This window comes from Linepithema humile, chromosome 6, assembly GCF_040581485.1.
Source record: "Linepithema humile isolate Giens D197 chromosome 6, Lhum_UNIL_v1.0, whole genome shotgun sequence".
Lineage (NCBI taxonomy): Eukaryota > Metazoa > Arthropoda > Insecta > Hymenoptera > Formicidae > Linepithema > Linepithema humile.
In genome coordinates, this window is record NC_090133.1 from 2088202 (window position 1) to 2110628 (window position 22427).

The 22427-nt window shown below is 36.2% G+C and overlaps 1 protein-coding gene across 18 annotated transcripts in view; it reads left to right on the plus strand.

Moving 5' to 3' along the window:
* Positions 1-436: 436 nt before the first annotated feature.
* The window catches only part of LOC105673174 (uncharacterized), a 59652-nt gene continuing 37661 nt past the window's right edge, over positions 437-22427 (plus strand). For 3 of the 18 annotated variants that reach the window (XM_067358422.1, XM_012368615.2, XM_012368616.2), the window contains exons 1-3: positions 3102-4849; positions 5203-6199; positions 6731-6889. In XM_067358422.1, the coding sequence (XP_067214523.1) occupies positions 6802-6889 (88 nt within the window). In that variant the 5' untranslated portion in view covers positions 3102-4849; positions 5203-6199; positions 6731-6801. Of the gene's footprint in view, positions 710-3097; positions 6200-6730; positions 6890-19635; positions 21726-22427 lie in introns of those variants that run through there. The other 15 variants (XM_067358427.1, XM_067358426.1, XM_012368610.2 and 12 more) reach the window with 15 other exon arrangements.

Consider the following 22427-nt stretch of genomic DNA (forward strand, 5'->3'; position numbering starts at 1 on the left):
CATTCTGATATTTCTGAATTGATAAAAAATTTTTATTAATGAAAATATACACACGCGCGGCATTTATGATGTATTTATCATAGAATGCAAAACAGACCGTGTGTCCGATCGTTATGAATATTTATAACTTGGGTATCGAGTTTTTTCAAATTTTTATTATCTGTTCTTTTTTTTACGATTTGATTATGAAAAATACCGCAATTGAACAAGCTGGCCGCACGTGCGTGATTGGCGCGAAAGCGCAAAAATACGCGGTTACGTCACTGAATTCAATCATAGTGCCGACGCGCACTTCACATCATACACTGTGTCTTATCGAGTCAAGTCGCGTCGCGATGCAAAGTATTGCTTTTATGTGTTTTAATCGACAGTTAAATGCTTTCGCGTCTAAATAAGTATCGGAAATATCAAATCGATGAGAGGGACGTACCTCAGCGTGTTCGATCGTCATTGTACGTGCGTTATTCGCCTCAACTGACAGATGGCTTTGTCGCAGCCTTATAACCAAAGTTAATATTGCGGTTTTTCAAATGAACTCAAACTTGGGCAGTTTGGTTTTGATATTTTTTTATATGAGAAATTTATTGACAAAGAATCTAACCTCCAGCAATTGTATCGAAATCTTGGAAATGGGATCTCAATTTTGTAATAACGGTTAGCGTCACACCTTCGGCGTAAAGTTAGCACTAAAGGAGCGGCCATTCAGCAAGTAAGTAAAATATTCAAATATATTTGCTTGTATCTTTGTTGATAATGATTTACTTTCTCTATGAATCGAGATAAAGATTTTTAGATAAAAAGCTTTTGTTTTTGTCACATAAAGTGATAAAAATGTTGAAAATTTTAAAATGTTTTATTCTGGCTAGACAATCTAGTCTTATATATAATACGCACATTTATTCTACACAAAATGGAAAATCGAAGAAAAACGGAACTATAAATCTACATACAATTTAAATATGTATGCATAATGCACATAAAAATATTATATTAAAATCTCTGAATTTTTTGAGTAAGCCAAAACATTTTAGCAATACACAGTTTTATATTTAATATTTCCGCCATTGCCTTTCTATATATATTAATATTGATAATATTTAAATGTTGTGTTTTTTTGTAAATGATATCGCAATTACATAACTCATTAGAAATGTATCTCTGGTTTTCCATTTCCTAAGTAAGTATCACATGTTGTATTTACTTGTTATAATGCGTTAGCCTCGCGATTATACTTCCTATATATTTGTGTGTGTAAACATGCATAAATGTCGCAATACATTTGAATAATGATTACAATATATCACACATTTTAAGTCAGTCTTTTTAATAATAGCTGAACTATATAAACTTCCATTATACTGAGGACACTAGCTTTAATGAAATATCTAGATTTTATTTTAATAACATCTTTGGAAATATTTCCTCAATGTTTTATTAGCATTATATTTGTGTGTGTTTATAAATGAGGAATTCATAAATAAATAACTTGTTAATATCAATCTATTCACAAATCAATTCATAAATATTCATAATAATAGCTCTTTTTTGCGACGAGCTCATGGTTATTTATTATCACTATCAATTTTATATGTTTTACTTATATATATGAAATTAATAGCATAAGTGTTGATAAAGCAATAATCATGAGATGCTTGTTGTAGAAAGGAGCTATTACAATGAGCTGATGATAAGTTGCTAATTTGTAAATTCATAATTTTATTTATAACTTGTTACTTATTTTATTTAATTAAAATCATCTCATTCTCTTTTTTGCAACAAACTTATAATTATTGTTTTATTATCGCTATTTCATATTGTTTTTCCCACATAGATCATTATTTTATATGAAGGTTTATCGTTATTTCTGTATCGAAGATTATCGATTAACAATTGCACTGTCTTGCATTATTGATAATCATATCGTCAGTGATATACGCACTACTTGATACTCTTCCGGTCTATTTTGATCATTATCACATGTTTTGTGCTTTTACATACTTGTGTGTAAGTTTGTTGAAAAGCTTTTCTTCAGAAACGAAAATACACACAATAGGTCTGTTCTTTATGGCTGAACTGGCTGCATTAGTTCAGAGTTCATCTTTCTCCTTCTAATTCAGCTATAAAGAATAGACTTAGTTTAAAATGTATACGTCTGTACGAAATATGTGAAGATCAGAATCTTTTCAAGGATCTGTGACACGAATTTTTTTACAGTGCAGATACTGCATGAGAGTTAATGTAATTTGATGTATTTCACGCAAATGATCGAAAGATATAGTATCACGTCAAATCTCAGTATTATTGTTTGGCGTAATAATTTTTTAATGATCAAGATCTGAATAAAATGTATCCGGTATAGTATAGAAATGTTGGTCACATCAAAAGCTGACGTGATACGTAATACTCGCAAAGCAACCATTTGCTGCAATAAGTTGACATAGTTTTATGTGTATATTAAATGATCTCAGTATATTTTTGGAATCAAATAACATCATTGAAATCAATAATTCAATAGCATCGAATTGTTATTGTTGTTCTACGCAACGATTTTTTAATAATTAATTTTTATCAAATATTTCGGAACACTCAATGTTTTATTTGCATTATATAATATATTTGTGCGCGTGTGTGCATAAATTATGACTTTATGAATAAGTAACTTGTTGATATCAATCTACTCATATAGGTACATTATAAAGCGAAATTTGAATACGAAAAATCTCGAAGATTGAAAAGGGAAATCAAGAGACTGTTGCGAACTTCATGCATAGCGATGACACTCCGAAAAACTGTTGCGCAAGAAAACATTTTGTTTTTTTTTTAAATGAAAATCTCTCTGAGCTTTGACATTTTTTCTCTTGATTCTTCGCAGCAATCTCTAATACATAATATCTCCCTATAATTCGAGATTCGAGTCATATCAAGGATCCGTCATGACATATAGATGCTGCGTACAACAGCAATAACTGAGGTCGACTCCTCTCGGCGAAGGTTTTGTACCCCACTTCCAGCACGCGATCCCCACCTACTCCCGTGTACCGCCACCCCACCTCAGATTCTCCAACAACACCTGTCGTTACGACGGTGAACGACTGACTTTCCGCCAGTCTGACGTATATACGGTTGTCGCAGGTTCTCCCGAGATTCTTGTCGCGTGCAGTGAGTCCTGTTGCTCGCCCGCCGATTGTCGGTCTCCTTTTCATCGCGATTCATTTATCGCCAAATATCGACCGTGAGGTATCGGCGAGGTTGTCGCGCTCGTTTTTCATTTTTTTCGTTCTACGTTTTTTTTTTATTTATTTTTTTTCCACCGTCGTCGGAAAAAAACTGTGCTCTAAATTCGCGAAATCGCGAAAGGACTTTTAATTCACCGTGAGGGACGATTTCGCAGCAATAAGCGAGGAAAGATAGAGTTTGTTGTGTGGAAGAATTCGGATATCATAAAAACACTATATACTATTCTCATTTCGAAAAAGAGTTCTTGAAGTCTTCAGATTTTGCTGAAATCTCGAATACAATTTCCAGTAGATTTTCGACGAATTTAAGTATGCCACTTCGCGCGAGAATGCAGATCTGATTGCCGAATGTGATAATCGCTGCATGATTTTGTTTTGGCAGACTTCACTTATCACAGGATGTACGTCGATAGATCTTAATCAATTATTTATCATTATTTTGAAATTCCATTGTAGATTGTTTTAATATACGTTGTAAATTATCGAGCCTTTTCGCATTATAAAAGTTTGCCGATCGAAGCGCTCAATTTCCGAAGTTCCGAAAGTGGATCAGGAATCGATCAATCATGCTGCATCGCGGGAAGATGCGCATTGTTTTCTTGACGAGTCCAGGCTGCTCACGCGGTGCACACATTGCCGTGCTACTTTGAGACCAGTCATACCTGTAATTTCACATCCACCACGTGGTTGATCGCAATCTCGTAAACATACTTATTGCACTGGCGATCTAGGAAAATATTTCCTAGATATTGTTAGATCTGGCCGAAGTAAGCCCGCCAAAACGAAAACGACATAATTCGTCACTTCAATCTTAGTATGTAAAAATATTCTAATCAATTGCAATTTTATTGCCGCGAATAAATTCAAGATTATGTTCGCACACTTATATACCCGAAATCTAAATTGCTATCAGATGGATCTTAAAATTTGATTTACAATGGTTTTTTTATACTTTGATATTTTTCCGAATCTTTCTATTTGTCGTTAATTATTTTTGTCGATATAAATTGTGTTGACACACGACAGAGGCCAAAATTTATTTTTACAATAGAAATCGTAGATTTTTGAGGGAAAATTCGATTCTTGAAAACTATATTTCAAGCTATTCATTAGCCAGTCGATTTAATGCTAATGTCTTCGGATTTATGAACCTTTTAATGATACTGACGACAGTAAAATAATTCACGATGACACGTTTTCTTCCATACAACGAATGACAAGAGAGTCGAATTTATTAATCGAAATGATTATTCGCAATGATTCAGGACGTGATTTGCAATGCGGAACAATTTCCGGGAGACAAATATCAACATATTGAGTTGAGGTATTAATGAGACGAGTTTCTCTCGACTCGTTTCTGAAAAAGAAAAAACGATACTCGAGGAACATTGTGCGAGAAATAATGGAAAAGGTGTTTCTGATCACAGAAAAGATTGTAAAGAAGTGTTTATGCAGAAGTAGCCTTCGGAAAAAATACAATTAATTAAGGAAATGTCTACGGCGAAATAATTCAGTATAAAAGAAACTGTTGTCAGTGAATGATATTTATTTTAAAGGAACAACATGTATGTTCTCTAAAGACTTGTTTTTGAAGGAATATTTTTCATAACGAGGTATTGACTATACGATGAAAGCATGTGAGAGAGGAAAGAAAAAAAGTTTTAAGGAAAAACATTAAAGATTGATTACTTGCGAAAAGACTAATTTAAAGAATTTTTTTCAATACGCTTTGCAAAAAATCTATATCTATATTTGTACAACAGAAATCTCTTATATGATCAATTTGTCTCAATTTCCTTTTCTTTTTGCTTCAACTTTGATGAATATATAATAAGAATAATTTGAATAATGAGAAACTAGCGAGAAACTTTTTGTCGCTTAAAGTTTTCCTCCTCTTTAATCGGTCCCCGATTAATCGATTATTTCCTATTTACAAACGCTTCGTATTCTTGTGAATTCCGCGAAGGTTCTTCACAAGCGCTGGTAGATGAGAATGACACTTGAAGAGGTGTTGGCGCGAGCGCCGCGAGGCGTCGCGACGCAGGGTCGAATTAAGCATCGCGACTTCGGCTTTACGTAATGTCAATCTACTGTTGCTGCTGCTGCTGCTGCTGCTACCAACACCGTCGGGTGGGATTCATCAAGGTCACGGGCTGCGGAAAACGTACTGCAAGCCCGTAACGAGACGTCGTCGTCGTAACCGCCGCGGCCACCGCTGATTCTACTAGTCTAGTGAAAAGCGCCAGTAGCAAAGCGTTCCGTTGCTCAACGGGCGCAAGACTTGGAAGAGATCGAGCAAGGTAAAAAATTACTTGAATTTGGTGGATTGAATATGAAAGAGTGCGGTAGGAAGAAGTAAAATATACGAGAATCGAGAGAATACGGAAAGTTGCAAGTCGGAAATATATGGGATAATCCGAAATATTCAAACGTGAATATTTTTGCGATATCAACTGATGCAACTGAATTGCATCGTGAACGAAAAGAAAGAAAATACTCTCAAGAGAAAAAATGATTTAAAAAACTCAAGAAGCAGCTCGAAGGGAAAAGGAATAAACATATCCTGAGAGAAGGTTCGGAAGAAAATACTCAGAAGGATATCGAAAAAGCAAGCAAGGTTGAAAAAGATATCGTCGGACATTTTCAAAGAAAATATCTCAACTTCAAGGCTCGAACCTTTCCTGTCGAGATATCATCAGACACCTCGTTAGAGGTATCTCATCAGAGTTTCTGGATCAACAATCACGTCTGAGCAGCCTTCGGAGAAGCGAAGAAGGATATCCGCGAGGAAGCGCACGTCTATAATTTTGTACAACCGCGCGTGACTTTTGTTCTCGTTGTTTTCTTTATTCATGAAAGTGTTCGGCGTTGTATTTCTTTCCTCGGCTCGGTCGTTCGAATTATTCGCGGATCGAGTATCCTGCCGTCGGAGTAGACACATCTGGGCTCGTAGATTGTCTCAGGTTAGTTATCGATCGTCCTGAATGATTTTAGTCTTGTGATCACATCTAAACTAACTTTTTAACTTTCAGAATTATTTTTGCCGAAAATAAAATCACACATAAGAAATGTTACATTTTTCATTTGTTTCACATGTAAAATCGTCTTCGTTTTTTTTGTTCGATTATCTGTCACATGTGGAGCACCTTTATATATTTAATTATAGAAAGAAAGAGAGAGAACTTGTTTGCATTAATTTAAGAGTCTCTGTTTGTGCACGTGTACGTCGTTGAAATTAAAATCAAATCATTAAATGTAGAACAGGTAAAAATTCATAATTTATATATCGTACTTTGTATGTCAAACACGTTTCTAATGAAAACAAGAACATAAAATTGAATCATTATTAGCGATTAAGTATGGAAAATGACTATCTGTAATAACTTCTTTCGACATGCCTATTAAAGAAAATTGATAGAACCATAATCAACTTATTCCTAATGTAATTTGTCTAATTTGATGTAATTAACAAACAGCGTTGTTTTGTCAAACAGGTTCTCCCGACGGCAAAGGACACCGGATGCTGGACGTCGCGGCGTTCCGTCGTCCGACTTCCCATTCTTAGATGCAAACGATGAGTGTCAAAATCGTTGTGAGCGTCACCGAGTTAACAAATATGGACGCCAAGGACCGCTATATCGTCGAAGGCATCGGTAAGTTTCTTTCTTTCGTTTCTTTATGTTATTCCCGAACATAAAATTTGGTTCCATTAGTACATTTATGTCTTTAAATAAAACTGGACACACATCTGCTCAAACATTTCTGGATTCAGTCGGATCCGAAGTATAGAGGCGATTGCTACTTATGTAAACGACGTCACGCGATGCAAAACACCGGTATAAGAAAAATGAAGAGTAAATCGGGTTTGCCATATAACGAGCGTTCTTACAAGAATATATTCGAGATCATTTTAATGACTTCCACGTATGTAGATCGCGCAATTTATTAATGGCACACAATTTTTTGCTCGCAATGTAACTTATTAACGTCATAGCGATAAAAAAAATAATATATATAAAATGTAAAATATTTTAGCGTATAAATGTGAACATGTCCAAATTTTAAGATTTGCATAATCTTAGCAGCGATATAGTATGACAAAAAAATACGTAGATGCAAAACAAAAATTAGGAATTGATTAAGAGGGCGATGGAAAGAGGAATATATTGTTTTAAAACTTCAAAGAACTGCAAGTGAAACCTCACTTAAGAGCCCGATCGTGCTCATCAAAACATGCATATTGACGCGGCGCGCTAATAATATGTATTGTCAGTCGACTCGAACGTTTACACACAATTACGCGAGTTTACGCGCAATTCGCGACTGCTAACGTTGTCGACAAATAAACATCCGCACGTCATTTACGGGACTCATTCGCACACGGCAGATGGGATATGCAAATGATCTGAGCACGAGATTGAATCTCCACCGTGTGATCTATTCTCTTTGCTCGTCTACTTCATTTTTGATTTGTCGCGAGCTGTTAAAAAGAAAAACAACGTTTGTTTGTAAATTTTGTTTATTACTGTCTTCTGTTTGCACAAGAATCCACAACGCAAAAGCAATTTATGGATCTATTTTTATATTTAATACTTTCGAGTGAAGCTTCTTTTAAATGGAACAACAAATTTCGCTGGTTAAAAATATCAAACCTGATTGACGAATAATACACGAATTTGAGTAATAAATAATATTTTCAGAATTTATGAATAATAATAATAAATATTATTTAATTATATATTATAAACACAAGCTGTAAATATCGAAGCGTTTTGTTTGATCTAGATATCGGATTTATTTTTCGATCCGGCGGACAGATTGCTCGCGGCGTGATTAATAGATGCTATCTGTGGAAAAAATTGGTGTAATTACGCGCCGACGTCACATTATATAATCTGCTGCAAACAGCCACAATTACGAACGTCTGCAGTTGCTCATCGAGAATTTGCGCCATTTTTTTTTCACGCTAATCGTGTGTCATCCGTTACAAAGTCGCAGAATTATTAGAAATAACGTGTTATCTGAGTCGCGCTTTGGCTGAGTTTTCTTAAATCTTCGGAGTCACGATGTCTCTTATCACAAGCAGTTTAACATTGTGCACGCGTAAATATTTTATTTACCATTTAATTCCATCATCTTACCCAACTGCCCAAAACAAGTTTTACAAGTTTCTAACACATACACACATGCGCCCGCGTGGTTTCACACGTGATTGCAACAGCCCTGGTACTTTGCTTATGACGAAAATGTCGCTTATTTTACTCACGATTTAAATAATGTTTCCATATTGGTCGCTGAAATTTTCGAGAAATAGGGCGCGTTTTTTGCATGACAAAGCACAAAATTTTGTGATATAATTTAATACGATGAACTACATGATAAGCGAACAATTGTATTATCAATATGCGATAACAAGCAGTAGTTAATTTGCTATACATACAACGTTCTTTATTCCGGCTGCGTTTTCGCTGTTTACATATTTTAACTTTCGCGAAATAACTCATTTTTAACATTGAAGCGCATTATTTTTAAAACTCTCCAAAATGTTTCTATTTCTCAAATTGTATTATTACATTGATACTGTTTTAAAGCACAGAAAACATTCGATTGTTGTATTTTATATCGAAAGGCACTCGAGTTTCGAGAGGTCGGACAAAAGTCAGAGTCGTAGCTTCGCGGATTTCGGTCAATCAAAAGCGGAACGCCGTAATCGTTATGGTTAATGAAATTCATCGTGCTTCTCTACGCGGCAGTCGCTCCAAGTTCAAGGTCGTTATGCTTCGTAGCACGTTCCGCAACTTCCAGTGGATGGTATCGATGCGGTTTCCATTCTCTGTTCTCCGACGAGGAAGCAATACCGTCGCCACGTGCCGCCGTGTCACGTATCGCGTATCACGTGTCACATCTCTATGATATCAATATATTAAATCAATATATTGGTGCGAAAACATATTTCATTCTATAAATCAAGTTGATAATACATTTTTAATATTTTCTCACACAATGAAGGAATTATCGTCTTAGATGATTCTTAAGGCTTTTCGCAATAAAGAGAATTATTGAAGAAAAGATATTGGAGTTATTATTATAGATATTGGAGATATTGGAGTTAGTATAGAGAGATTAGAATTTGCACGAATGACGATTAGACGTTACGGTGTGCGCAATAAAAAAAATTAAATCCACTTGCTTGTTAGTCTCGCTTTATCTTGTTATTCTCTGAACGCGGAGACATTTTATTTTGCTCATTATGAATAGATTCTCAATACGTTTAATATGGTCATGTGCGCGCTTTAAAAATTGCTGTCGGCGCGGAGAAGAGGAATGAACAACGAATACCACTTTATCTTATCGTGACACGTAAAAAAACGATGCTTATGTAAGATGAACTTGTTTTTTTGCAAAGTAAATTATATCTTAAAACGCAAAGTGGTCACGAGTTAACATAAAAAATTAAAGTACTACATGTTGTTTAAATATAAAAACATAGCTTTTTTTTAGACATTCTAAAGTTTTTCGGAATTTTTAGATTTGTAAATTGAACCTATCGATCCTTCACAGAAATCGATACGAGAGTCGGTCAAAAAGTGAAGAGATATATTTAAGGAACCAAACCCTTCAAAAACGTCCCTTTTCTTTTTGACTTTCCCATAATTGCGTCTATTTAAGAATTTTCACACGTTTTAGAAAATTTAATAAAAATGAATTAAAAAATTGGAGAGACATTGAAATAAAACGCGAAGCATCTGAGACTCTCTGAATTTGTTTCAACTAAGAAATGACGAAACACGTGCACCTTTGGACGGCTCGTAGTGCATAATCATCTCTGAAAGATTAATAAGCAGGTTTCCGGATATCTTAGATAATCCTCGAAACGCGCGCGGCAGCGGCGAGAAACTACTGAAATAATTGCAATGGAGATGATAACAAGATGATGACTCACTCGTTCACGCTTAACAATGTCGGTAGTTGACGATTGCGCAAGGCGGACCTTTAACGTTTCGCTCATTAACGAAGACACGATTCGTCGAATAAATCGCTATGATGTCATACCGCGAAATCTCGGGAGCAACGAACCGCCTTTTGCACTTCGTCTCGTATTGTACCAAAGTCCAGAAACCCGGGGGAATCCTGGAGATCTCCTTCGCGGATACGAAATTGCTTTATCTCATTCATCCGCCGATAGCTTTAAAATATGTGTCGCACCAAGTGCTCGAATGCCAGCATGAGATAAGTATTTTAGTATTTATGAAATGAAAAATACATGAAGTATGATCAATGAATCATAATAATCAATATGCTAGGTGATGCATCAGTTAAAGTCGTAATTAACAGCTGACGTAACATTAAAGGAATTATGCCATTGGAATTCCCTCACAGAGATTGACTTGAATTGCTACGTGCTCACCGTACATCGAATAAAAAGATTTTTCACAATTTTTTACTTTTCGACCACGTTCTTAATTTGCGTCCATTTGTCAGAGGCGCGCAAGCTGTGTGTCGAAAAGGAAGCTTTTACGATGAAGGAGAATCAAGTGCTTGAAAATTCTCGATTGCAAAAATTGAACAGAAAATTAAAGGTCACGTTTGCGTTATTTATAGCAAGCTATTTATGCAAGTTTGATATTGATGCGTGCACAGAAATTTCCATCAAAATCATCATTTTCCGGTATATGGAAATGCCATACAATCCGAGGCCAATTACGTCTTTACTGTATTACGTATCATCTCGGAGGAAAGCCATCATGCTGTTACGTGTTAGGTAATCGATTGGCCGCCATCGCGAATCCTGCGCATCCATATTCATGGTCGCAACGTAACGCTTATCGTCGCGAGAAACCCGTATGTGGAAAACAACGACCCGCCAAATAGCAAATATCAAGATGTGTTCTGAAAACATTTGCAGCTTGGCTGCGGTGTGCAAAATGACGGCAGCTGATCGAGCCCTGAAAATCGAATGATATTTGTTTATTTCAAGAATATAAATCGTCTATGCAATATGCAATGCAATGTCTGAAATTTTCATAATTACAAAATAATTCATAAATACTAAGATACATACTTCTGATGCTGACGTTTGTATCTGCAAAAGAAGCACTTCGCCTGAAAGTAAAAGTACAGGAAATGACTGTTTACGTTTTGACACATGTGACACAAAAATTTATGAACATAAATATTACGGACGAATGAAAAAGTGGCAAATAAGATAAATGTCCCAGTACCTGAACGTTGAACAGATTATCGTTTTAAGGATATAATTCTTTTTTTTTTTTTTTGTGCACATAATAAAGATTAAAGTCCATTAACAGAAATAAGTCCAAAATAATGGTTCTTGATAGCCGATTAAATTTGCAAAAAATGTCGGATATCTTTAAAAGTAAAAGTTTCTTTTCAAATGAGAAATTTTTTTCTAAAACTCAAGAGTTCTTTTTAACCATTATTTCTGAGAGTTTTACATTCATAAATATTAAATGATATTAACTGTTTTGTCGACATGCAGTCGAATATCAGAATGTGTTTGAAGATACTGGATTATTTACCTTGTTTATTTGATATGAAATCGCAAAATCACTTCTCGACGCAGGAAAGATGACCTTTCAAAAATGAGCAAAGTGAATTCTTATCTCATTCGTATTTCGCGATTGAATGCGGTTTCGGGGTAGTGCATCTGCAGCGAGATACGCGGGATTAATGCATCCACACAAGGATGCGAGTGCAATTATGCACGGAAGGTCGTCTACGGAGTGTATAGTCTGATAGTCGGTTCAGGAAAACGGTGACGGTCGTCCGTGCGCGCGCGCGGGCAATGATAAATGCGAGTCACGTATCGAATACTATTCGGCATGCATCCGTATCCGAATGAAGCCATTAGCTGCATCTCAAGGTGCCTATTAATTCGCCAATATAGTTGTCTCGCTCGGTCCTTTCGACGTTAATAGAGTTCCGTTCGGTAATCCAATCATCGCATTCGAAGCTCTCTCAACATTTTACCTTCGCTTACTTATTTGGACTAAATTTTTCATGTTTATTACGGGTTTTCAAATTGATGATTGAAACATTCAATCACTCCGCTGAATAAATTCTATAAGAAAATTACGTTTATAATAAAATGCCGCAAGCCTTTTATGGGTGAAATTAAACTTTAATGTGATTCTGGAAAAAGATGATGAGGGGTTTCAAAGTCCACGATCCTCAGATTTCCAGGATTCGGTAAAATAAATCTGTCCAAGGATTTTATGACTCGGAGATTTTACAATGCAACTATTAAAAAATTGTAGGCTTGTCAGAATCAAACGTCTTAGAACGCACACTGACACTTGATTACTTTTTCTCAAATCCAAGGCCTTAAATTCAGAATTCAAGGATCAGGAAAAAAAACAAATTTTTAATCACGTAGCAATATCTCGCTGCAGTCTTTATTCTGCAATAATTTCCCGATTCTTGCTGTAATATCGCTTATTGAGAAAATTAGCTTAAATAGCTTAATTAATTTGTCAGTTGTATTTTTTCTCTGTTAGATTTAAAAAGAAACAGTCTTCGACATGCAGAAGCGGATTGATACTTCGTGTTGTTGTCTGCGAAAGAGTTATCTCCTTTTCTTCGCACGCGCTTATTTATACATACGCGTACAGTTCTCTGCTCGTTTCATCCCCGTTTGGTTAAAAATTTGGTCCGGACGTTTTAGAAAAACGTAACGAGTCCGTGCACTGGTTTGCAGTGCAAACGGAACTAGTCCAAGTGTGGCACGCATCGTCCAACACCGGTTTATCGTGAATGGAAACTGAATCTTGGTTTGCTGGTCCGAGTGCGGCAAAAAAGAGGAGTGAGCCTGGAGGACCTTCGCCTGGTCAAAAAGTCTTCCGCGTCGGTTCGGAACGGGTTTCTCATTGAAGATTAAGTGAAAAAGATCCTTGGACAATGGCGCGTATCGGCCACGCCAATCGGCTTCCTTCGGCGCTACCAATTGGAGCGTTGTATTATTTCAACGTAGCGATGCAGCCCTTGGTCTAACTCTTTCGCGAACAATAACACGAACTGCTTCTCTCTCTCTCTCTCTCTCTCTTTCTGTCAAAAACTGTTGGTTCTAGAATCTAAATTGCACCTGACTGATTAAGCTTCAATAAACAGCGGTAGTTTATTTCATGCTCGATAAAATATAGCTGAAAACATACAGCGGAAAAATAATCCCACACGCAGCGATTTTATTATTGAAAATAGATTCTGTACGATGTGCGCAATAAATTCTCGAATTGCCTCAATAAAGATTCGGGGATTTTAGACAAACATTTTTATTTATATTGGTTTTAAAAACATATATTTCTTCCATTCGGCAGAAGCGACGAGAGTCTCAAACGTGTTCTCCACAAAACTTCTAACAAGCTTCTTAGTGCCTATAAAGTTAAAATGTAAATGGAAAAGTTGTAAATAAAAATTTGCACGTTAAAAAATCGAGTTTGAGATAATAAGCATACTCATAAATTGAATGTGATATTGAATATTTGCATAGCATAAAAAATAAAATTCCAAAACGAAGAGTAAGCATGCTTCGAAAATTTTCCACATCTGTCTGCGAGTGTAATAATTATATTTACGTGTTTGGTTTGATTCCATATTATATATATGGATCACTTGTGTGCGTGATCAGCGCGTATGGAGGAGACGGCAAAAAAATCGGCGCAAAAACACGCGTAGAACCTAATAGCGGTATTAAACGCGCGCAATTAAGCACGCGATGTCACGAATCTCTTTGCCAAGCGCGTTTCCAAACCACGTGTCTGCGTAATCGCGCTACTTCACCTTGACGTCGCTGCGAGCGAGACGAGACGAGACGGGATGGCGACGGTATATTAAATGCAGGCCGGAACGATTATCCCCATGCGGCATCTTAAGCGGATCGCAGCATTATTGTTCTCCCTGCGCGCATTTTTTTTTTATTGCAATTTATGCACAATGTCGGAGACAAAGGCGCAGAGGCCTCGCGCGCGGAAACAAAGCGATTCATTGCTTAATATCGGACTATTATCGCCGTGGTGTATATTCTCATCTGAATCGGGCTTACGTGACGCGCCGAAACACCGCGACGGAAATAAATTAACGAACGCGACGGAAATAAATTAACGAACGCGACGGAACAGCGGAGAATTACTGTCGTCTTTTTCAGGGACACTAACATGCTTATTTGCCGAGAGTTTTGATTTTAATTTTATCGAATCATTTCGTCGATTAATTAAAGCCAATTTTTCAAACAAAAGCGCCGCGAAAGGCAAATATAGTTTTACACGCGTGTTTTACTCGCGCTGAAATTCAATTTATTTTATCGCAAATATTATTTCCGTTTAAATAAAAAAGTGAGATTATTCGAGGAAAATTGAAGTAGTTATTTATCATCTTGAAAAGCGGGTACGATTAATCTCGCGTGTCGTACAAATACAATAAATGCGATAAAAACCATCTTTAAATATTTATCTCTCCGTTTATTATTATTTACGAGTGCCTATTTTAGGCGCACTAAAAAGTGTTCTTTATCGGAGAATAGTTTATTTCGTACGAGTTATTTTCGAGACAATGTTATAGCAAAATCAGAATGGTTTGTTATTTGAGGAAGAGCGACTCGTTGTCTGAAGATTTTTACACAGAGAGGTATATTTCGTTATTGCTGTCGTATTTTCGGAAACTTAATAAGACGTCTCATAATTATAATCGATTCGTATTGGACTTTTGAACTACGTATTTTCCACAAAAATATCTCTCGGCAGCTGTTCAAATAAAGTATTGACACAAAAGCGAAAGGATGCCATTCTGATAACGGCGTCCCATTTCGTGTCATTTTAATCTCACTAAATCTAATAATTCACACACTTGTCAATAACAAGTGCGTTGAATGGAAACGTTTAAATCTTTCTATTTTTAAGAAAGAAAAATTTAGCATGCAATCTGCGTCAAATTGTCAAATGCAAGAAAACGTAGCTGATTTATGTTTTTTGCTAAATACGTGCCGCAGTATATTTTATTTTAGATATTGCGCCTTCTTATCTTATCCTTTGCTTTAGAAAACTCGTCGAAATTCTTTGTTTTGGAAAACGTACCATTGTTTTAGAAACCTTCTATCTCTTATTTTTTGGTAACGTGCCGAAATAATTTTGCCTTGCGTTTAGAGAATCTTTCTTATCTTAGAAGTTTGAGTTTAGTTCTCGTTCGCCGCTCTTACGAATAACATCATTTGTGGTCCGAAATGAAGCATTTCTACATTCAAGTATTCTGTTTTATTGAATAATTTATTATGTCGCATGTCAGCACGTAACAGTGCGCGTGATTCTCGATCTTAATACTTTACTGTCACAATAATAAAATCATGTTTTGTTTAATGACGCCTTTCGCTTTTCTCGCGATTTATTTTGATCAGAAGAAGAACTTGACTGCGATGCAAGATAATAAAAAAATTTTCCAATCCCTTTGCGGCTTCGGGAAATTATTGTTTTCATCCCGTTCTGTATATTTTGTCTTACATTGCGAGACAAAGTGTCTGAAAATCAGTGAGAATAGTTATGTTCTCCTGAATATAAGAATAATAAGGCAAAAACTTGTATGTGTCAGAGATAAGATAAGACGCCGAATGTAAAGCACAACTAACTCTTTTACGACCTCTTACGATCAATCCCATCAATAAAATTTCAATTCGACATCGGTTTTAGTAGAGTATAAAAAACAGGTACAAACGAAACCGGTTGTGATCTATGTATGAGATTTTTCACTAATCGGAAACCGGTTAATCATTCGCTGTTTTAATATCTCGGCATATTTATGTAATCAAGTAAAAGAATTCAACTTGATGATATTTTTCACTTTCTTTATAATTGTTGCGGATGTAATATTAAAATTTTTTAGTTGTGTCTCACGTTTAACGAGTCGACAGCACGGTAGCCGTTCTGATGTTATGAATAATATATTTCCTCTCTTCTCTCTCTTCCTCTTTTTCTTTCTTTCTCTCTGTTGTTTTTGTAGAAGATTATTTTTGACGCTTTCTTTCTTTTTTCTGTTCGGAATTTTTATCTCGAGGAAAAACAACTAATTAGACAGAGAGCCGTTCTCATGCTAATCCCAAGATAACGAAATTTTCTGTTTCTCTATTCTTCTGACAGAGATAAGAGATTGCTATTCATTCTGACAATAATATACTTTCTAAATGTGTTCTATCTGCTGATAGGAAATCTGATAAACGAAACAATTACAGATGAGCAATTTGGCTTACGAACAACTACTGTTTCTTCGATAAGCTGCTTAAAAAAATTATTGTGAGCAGATTAAACTTTACACATAGGTCATATAATTGCGTATTTTCGCGCAATAATTTTTCCGATTACATACAGCGATATCAATTTAAAAATAGCGGCACATACGTCAAAGCAAATAAATCATTCGTCATTCTCGGCACCATATTTTTGCACATCTTAAATTAGCTTGATTGAATCTTTCGTGTAAATAATTAAAAAAGGACTTGATTTCGCGAGAGAAAAATGTTTGCAAGAAAATTGTCACAACTGAAAATTTATTAATTTTTCGAAGATGATGATTAAGAATTTGTAAACTGGTTTCTCATTTAATTAACGCATAAGAGTTATTTCGAAATCCAAATTACGATTTCAAATTGCAACATTGAACGTCAACGCCTATGAACTATTGATATTTACAGTTTTTAAGCCTTGATCGCATTCACCTCGGCCTTGATCCTATTTAAATACCGAGTCTTTGACCAATTCTCGTGTGTCGTTAATGATTGATTAAGCGTTTGGTAAGAATATGTGATTACTTTAACTATTAAAAATATTTGAAATCAGCTTTGCATGATTTTTCCTTCAGACATATTTTCTCGTAATAAAAAATTTCGAATAATCTTACTAATATTTTCTAGAATTGATATCTTCAAGAATTAAACGATGAAACGTTAAATAGATGTTTTGCAAATCGCAATATATTTTATCGAAGGAAATAAATCTTAGAATTATACGGTTTTGTAGCGGAAAGAATTATAATGCACACTCTGAGGAAACACGGGAGGAAAATATTGAGTTTCGAAAAATTTTGTAAGGAAGATTGAAAGTTTTAGTGTAGTAAAAAAAAATATGAAAGAAAGTAATTTCAGTTTATCGCATCTCGCACTCGCGTTCTTCAAATACAAATTAATTGTTTTTGCAACGATAAACGAAAGAATTCCGCAATCTCTCGGCTTGATGAAAACAATCGTACAATAATCGAGATGAGGATGGAATTTTTCAGGCAACATCTTCTCTGGATGCCATTGTCAACTTGTTTGTATTATCTCACGTGCACCACTATATCGTTCGATGTCTGTTCGATTTTTAGTCTAGCTCGCGCGATACCTTATCTCCCGTTGGCTTTGCTCATGCGTTATCACTCATACTGATTGGCAACGGCATACTTACAAATTATGTTTGACTTGCATTTTGTTTTATAGTTGCGGTCTGTGCCAACGTTTCCCAGAAATCGCGGAGATGCGACAATTGAGAAGCTACCGTAATTAATTTATTAATTTATCACCAATTAAATGTCTCATTTATCGCAGAATCTCAATTGATCTCTTCTCAAATTTGTTATTCTCAATTAAATAGGAGGCGCGAGTGTAATTAAAATAATAAGATCGATTTAAGTATAAATTCGAGTAACATAATTACATAATAATCGGCACATATGTTATCTATCTGTCGTGATATTAATAAAATAACAGCTTTTTAAAAGTAATAATTTTTTTCTGAGCAAAAAGAGCAAAAATTTTGCAAATATAAAATTAGTCTCACGTTTTCACGTATGCTACTATGAATAGTAAACCGCATTGCTGAATCAAAATCGCTATATCATTGATATCGGAGGCGGATCTCGGTTTGAAGAAATCACGGTCGCGAGGCACGTGAGAGATTCGAGATCAAGAAAGATCGGCGAAGAGGTCGGCGACGAGGCCGCCATTTCCGAGGTCGTCATTATCACAAGTACAAATATGGTTTACACCGTCAGTGAGGAGCGCCTTAGGATACACAAAGCAGAAAACATGTTGTGCGTGTGCCATTCTACATTGATCAGTTAGACAAGCTACTTACGCGCGCGCGCGCGTATCGCGTCACGTATGCAAGTACTGATAAGACACATTTAATGCGACATCACTCAAGCTTACAACATAGTACGTAAACTTACAACCGAGACGTAAAAGTAAAATATGCATAGAACTCTCAATTGATTTTTGAAGATTCAATAATCTGTCAAAGCTATAAGATGAAGATAATTTTGGCAAATTTAGATCATTAGTCTGAAAAAAGAAAGAAATTTCTGATTAAACGAATGTAAAGAATGGGAAGAAATTGCGCTGCGGAAATATTTACATATATTTTGTACGAGTTTAATATTTTGCATAGGATTTAATTGAAAATATTTGCTTTACAATTAAACTATGATGATTAAAAACCAAAGATATTATTTTTTCTACTTTTTACTCGACTGGTTTGAGCTTTTGGTCGGCTGAATGAATAAAACGATATCTAATTGGGACAAATAAAGATATAGAATCACATAATCTAAGATAGTTGAACCAATACAAAACTTTCCGTAAAAGAAAACGAAGTTTTATCGACAATAAGTAGAGACGACAACGAGAACTTTAACAAAAGACTGCGTTTGGAAATTTGAATAACATATTCTTGATGTTGCAACCTAAAAAAACTTGTCTCGAGATAAGAGTGTGCGTCTTTCGGTCGACGGTGTCATCATAATTAAAGTCGATGATTGACTAATTCTATCGCAATAGAGACACTCACTTATTATGCTAATCAGTCATAACGGACGAGTCTGTCTTTCTGCTTCCGTTTGGCATTCATCACGCTTCGGTTACAAACATTACAGGTCCGTTCAGACGAAAGCTAACATGTCACCGATACGATTGCACTCGGTAGAATAATTGATTATCAATCATGTCAACATACGTAGGAATTATTTGATGATAACGCGACAAATGAACGATTATTATCACAAGTTGAACTGCGGGATTTCCAGGCAATATTGGATTCTTTCGAAGAAAGAGTTCTTATTCTTAATCATTCTGAAAATATTTTTAAAACATTTTGCGATAATTTTTCTGTTATTTGTTTATTTCTTATCGAGTATTTCTATTGTCATTATTTTTTGCTTCTTTAACTTGAATTTTCTGTGCAAACTTTATAAAAATTTCTTAGATACTTTTCGAAATTTGTGAAATTTCTCAGAGATTAAAAGAAAATCCTGATTATTTTTTCAGATATCTCTACAACAGATAAAAACTTTGCAAAATCTTGAAATATATTATTTGTATTTAATCATTCTAGATTTGTCTGTCTCTTAAAATATTTTTAGCAATCTTTCATCTCTTATCTCTCATATTATTTTATGAATATCTGTCAATCGTCTTTAATGTGTCGGTCAGTGGATTGATAATTATCGAAGAAAGCATTGGTTTAATTGAAATTAAGAGCGCAAAATAATCATTATCGGAAGAACGCAAATAATTATTATCGGAAGTCCTTCGCGGGTGGCAGTAGTGCGCTGTTTTCAAGTCTTTATCTTGCGGATTACATTAATCATGTGGATGGAATTTTTGTAAACAACTGTTCTCTTCAATTTCCGAGTTTCCATCGACAACAGAATTTTGTAAACTTCCATTATTTTTCCACTGTCATTCCACTGCACTCGTCTTTATTCCCGTATAATTTCACCGGCGACAATAATTATCGAATAATTCGAAGTGTTGAAACAGCTGGCACGTATCGCTCTCAATTTTTGTATTTCGATATTCCAATTAATTCGAAAATTGGTCGATTAAGTTTTGGAACATGGAACGCACATATGCTTACACAATAGCAGCTGTTATTTTACATATGTCGTAAATTATCGTTATGTAAGACATCCGAAATATGATTCAGTTCTGTCACAACAGAATAATCGCGATGTACGATACATTTGGCTTGAATGAGTCTCTAGTTTTCCTTTCGTCAAAAAAAAAAAAAAAAAAAAAACACGAATCAGCATCAATTAACAGTAAGGCGATTATTCACTCTCGGCTAGATTTCTCATCTCGAGATCTTTTCGTAGTTCGCTCCACTCGTGCGGTCACTTGTGCTCGTCGAAGGTGAAAAGTCTATCTGTCCCCTCCCGTCCTCGCGTAGCCTTTCTCTTTTTTTCTTTCTTTTCTCTCTCTCTCTCTCCCCCTCTCTCTCTTTCTCTCTCTCTTCGTCCTCTTTGGCAATCGACTCACGCGGCCCGTTACTTCGGGAGGCGCGTATCGCGTTCCGATACTTGTGCGACGACGTTTGTGGGATCGGCTTGTGCGCGCGAATCTGCGCGGCTCGGCTCGGCTCGGCTCGGCTCAGCGTCGCGACGTTGGAGTGTCTATTTAGTACGCCTCGAACGCTTTCTACCGGAGCGCGTTCTTCCCTCGTGTGCGTGTTTCCGCGATTCGTCGGAGTGTCAGAAGTGCCCGGCGCTCGACGGTGTGCGCCGTCATTTTTCGTACGCGCGCGAACGAGCGAAATTACGCCGAGAGGAATGTAAGCCGTCATCGATCTCGCCGTTTCGCGTGTCACGCAGATCAGAGACCCGCAGCTGCCGCACGCTGCTGCGCCCGTAGCCGTAATCGCTCATGTCGCGACGACCGTCTGTCGCTCGCAGCTTCGCCGACGGTGTTCTCGCATCTGGTAGACCGCAGGAAGAGTGCGTTGATGACGAGAAACGCACCCTCCACGACGATGAATTGTGATCCAAGTGCGACGTGATGATTGATCGACGATTTCGCAGATCGATCGGAAAAGTTTCCGTAGAGCTTCGATGATTCGGCTCGTTTACATCTGTACATTCTCAGATTTTCTCACACCGTTTTCCAATTCTTGTCTCCGTAGCCTCTTAAACTTCTCTCTTTCCCTTTAATTTCTCCTGTCCGTCGATTTCGCGTATTTTCAAATTAATTCTACTTGGCATTTGACAGTCTCAAATTCTCGACTTGTCATTTCCTTGGATTTCAGCAAATTTCTCTAGCAGGTGCTAAATTTTCAAACTTTTCGAAGATACCGTGAAATTTCGTTCGAATTGGTCTCGAATCCGCGCGCGGTCTGATTTTTCTGAAATTCTTTGAACCTTGAATCTCGAAGTTCTCCTTTTTAGATCTTTCCATTATCGTTAAACTTCCGAATCTTTTTATGAAGTCTCAAACCTATCCAGTATATACGCTTAACGCCGACTATATTGGTCTTAAAATTCGAAACCTCACGTCGTAGTTTTGCTTCGTCGGAGACTGGAATGTTTAAAAGCGCGGGTGTTTAAAGTATCGATTGATCGACCGAGCCTCTGCGAAATTCGTACCACATCTCGACGTTCGTCGAGATAAATAGCTGTCGTCATTAATCACCAATAGTTTTCAGTGGACCATGTTGGAATTTTCCGTGCAACATGCCGAAGTCGGTACGTACACACGCGACTTGTCTTGATTCCGTGCGTCGCGACGCGCGACGCGTGCGTGGAATATCGGTAAGAAAGCACTTTCTCGGCCGCAGTTTTGCAATAGCTTGCATTTCTTTTGTTCCTATGTCATTTTCTTTTGTCTTACTATATCGCCGTACGAGGTGTCCCTATCAATTTCTTTAAATTGCCGCTTTCCTGTCATTTTAATCAAATTTAAAATGGAGAACATTGGAATAAATCAAATCTCAATTGTTATTCAAATGCGTACATGCATACGTAACATTGAATACAAAGTTATTGCAAACGGTAAATCAAGATAAATTTTTAATTTAATTGATAAAGAAATTAGTTTTTTCTATTTTTGAAAAAAATAAAATAAAATTTTTCTAATTTTTTTATTAATTGTCAAGATTTATTTTTATAAATATCTTTTCATCTTTTTCCACGTACGTTGGTATATTTTCCACGAACGACCGCAAAAACCACAGGAAAACCGAATATAGAGAAAGTCTAAATAGTGCTGTAAACGAATTCCTATTCCGGCGAATCGGGTTTAAAAAAAGGTCAGCTTATAATTATAAAGCATAGTTTAATTATAGAGCAGCGCGGAATTCTGTAAACGCGACGACGCGTTACGCGCCCTTTTGGATATCAACTCTTACACAATACCGACAATGAATGTACGTGCGTGTGCTGCCAATT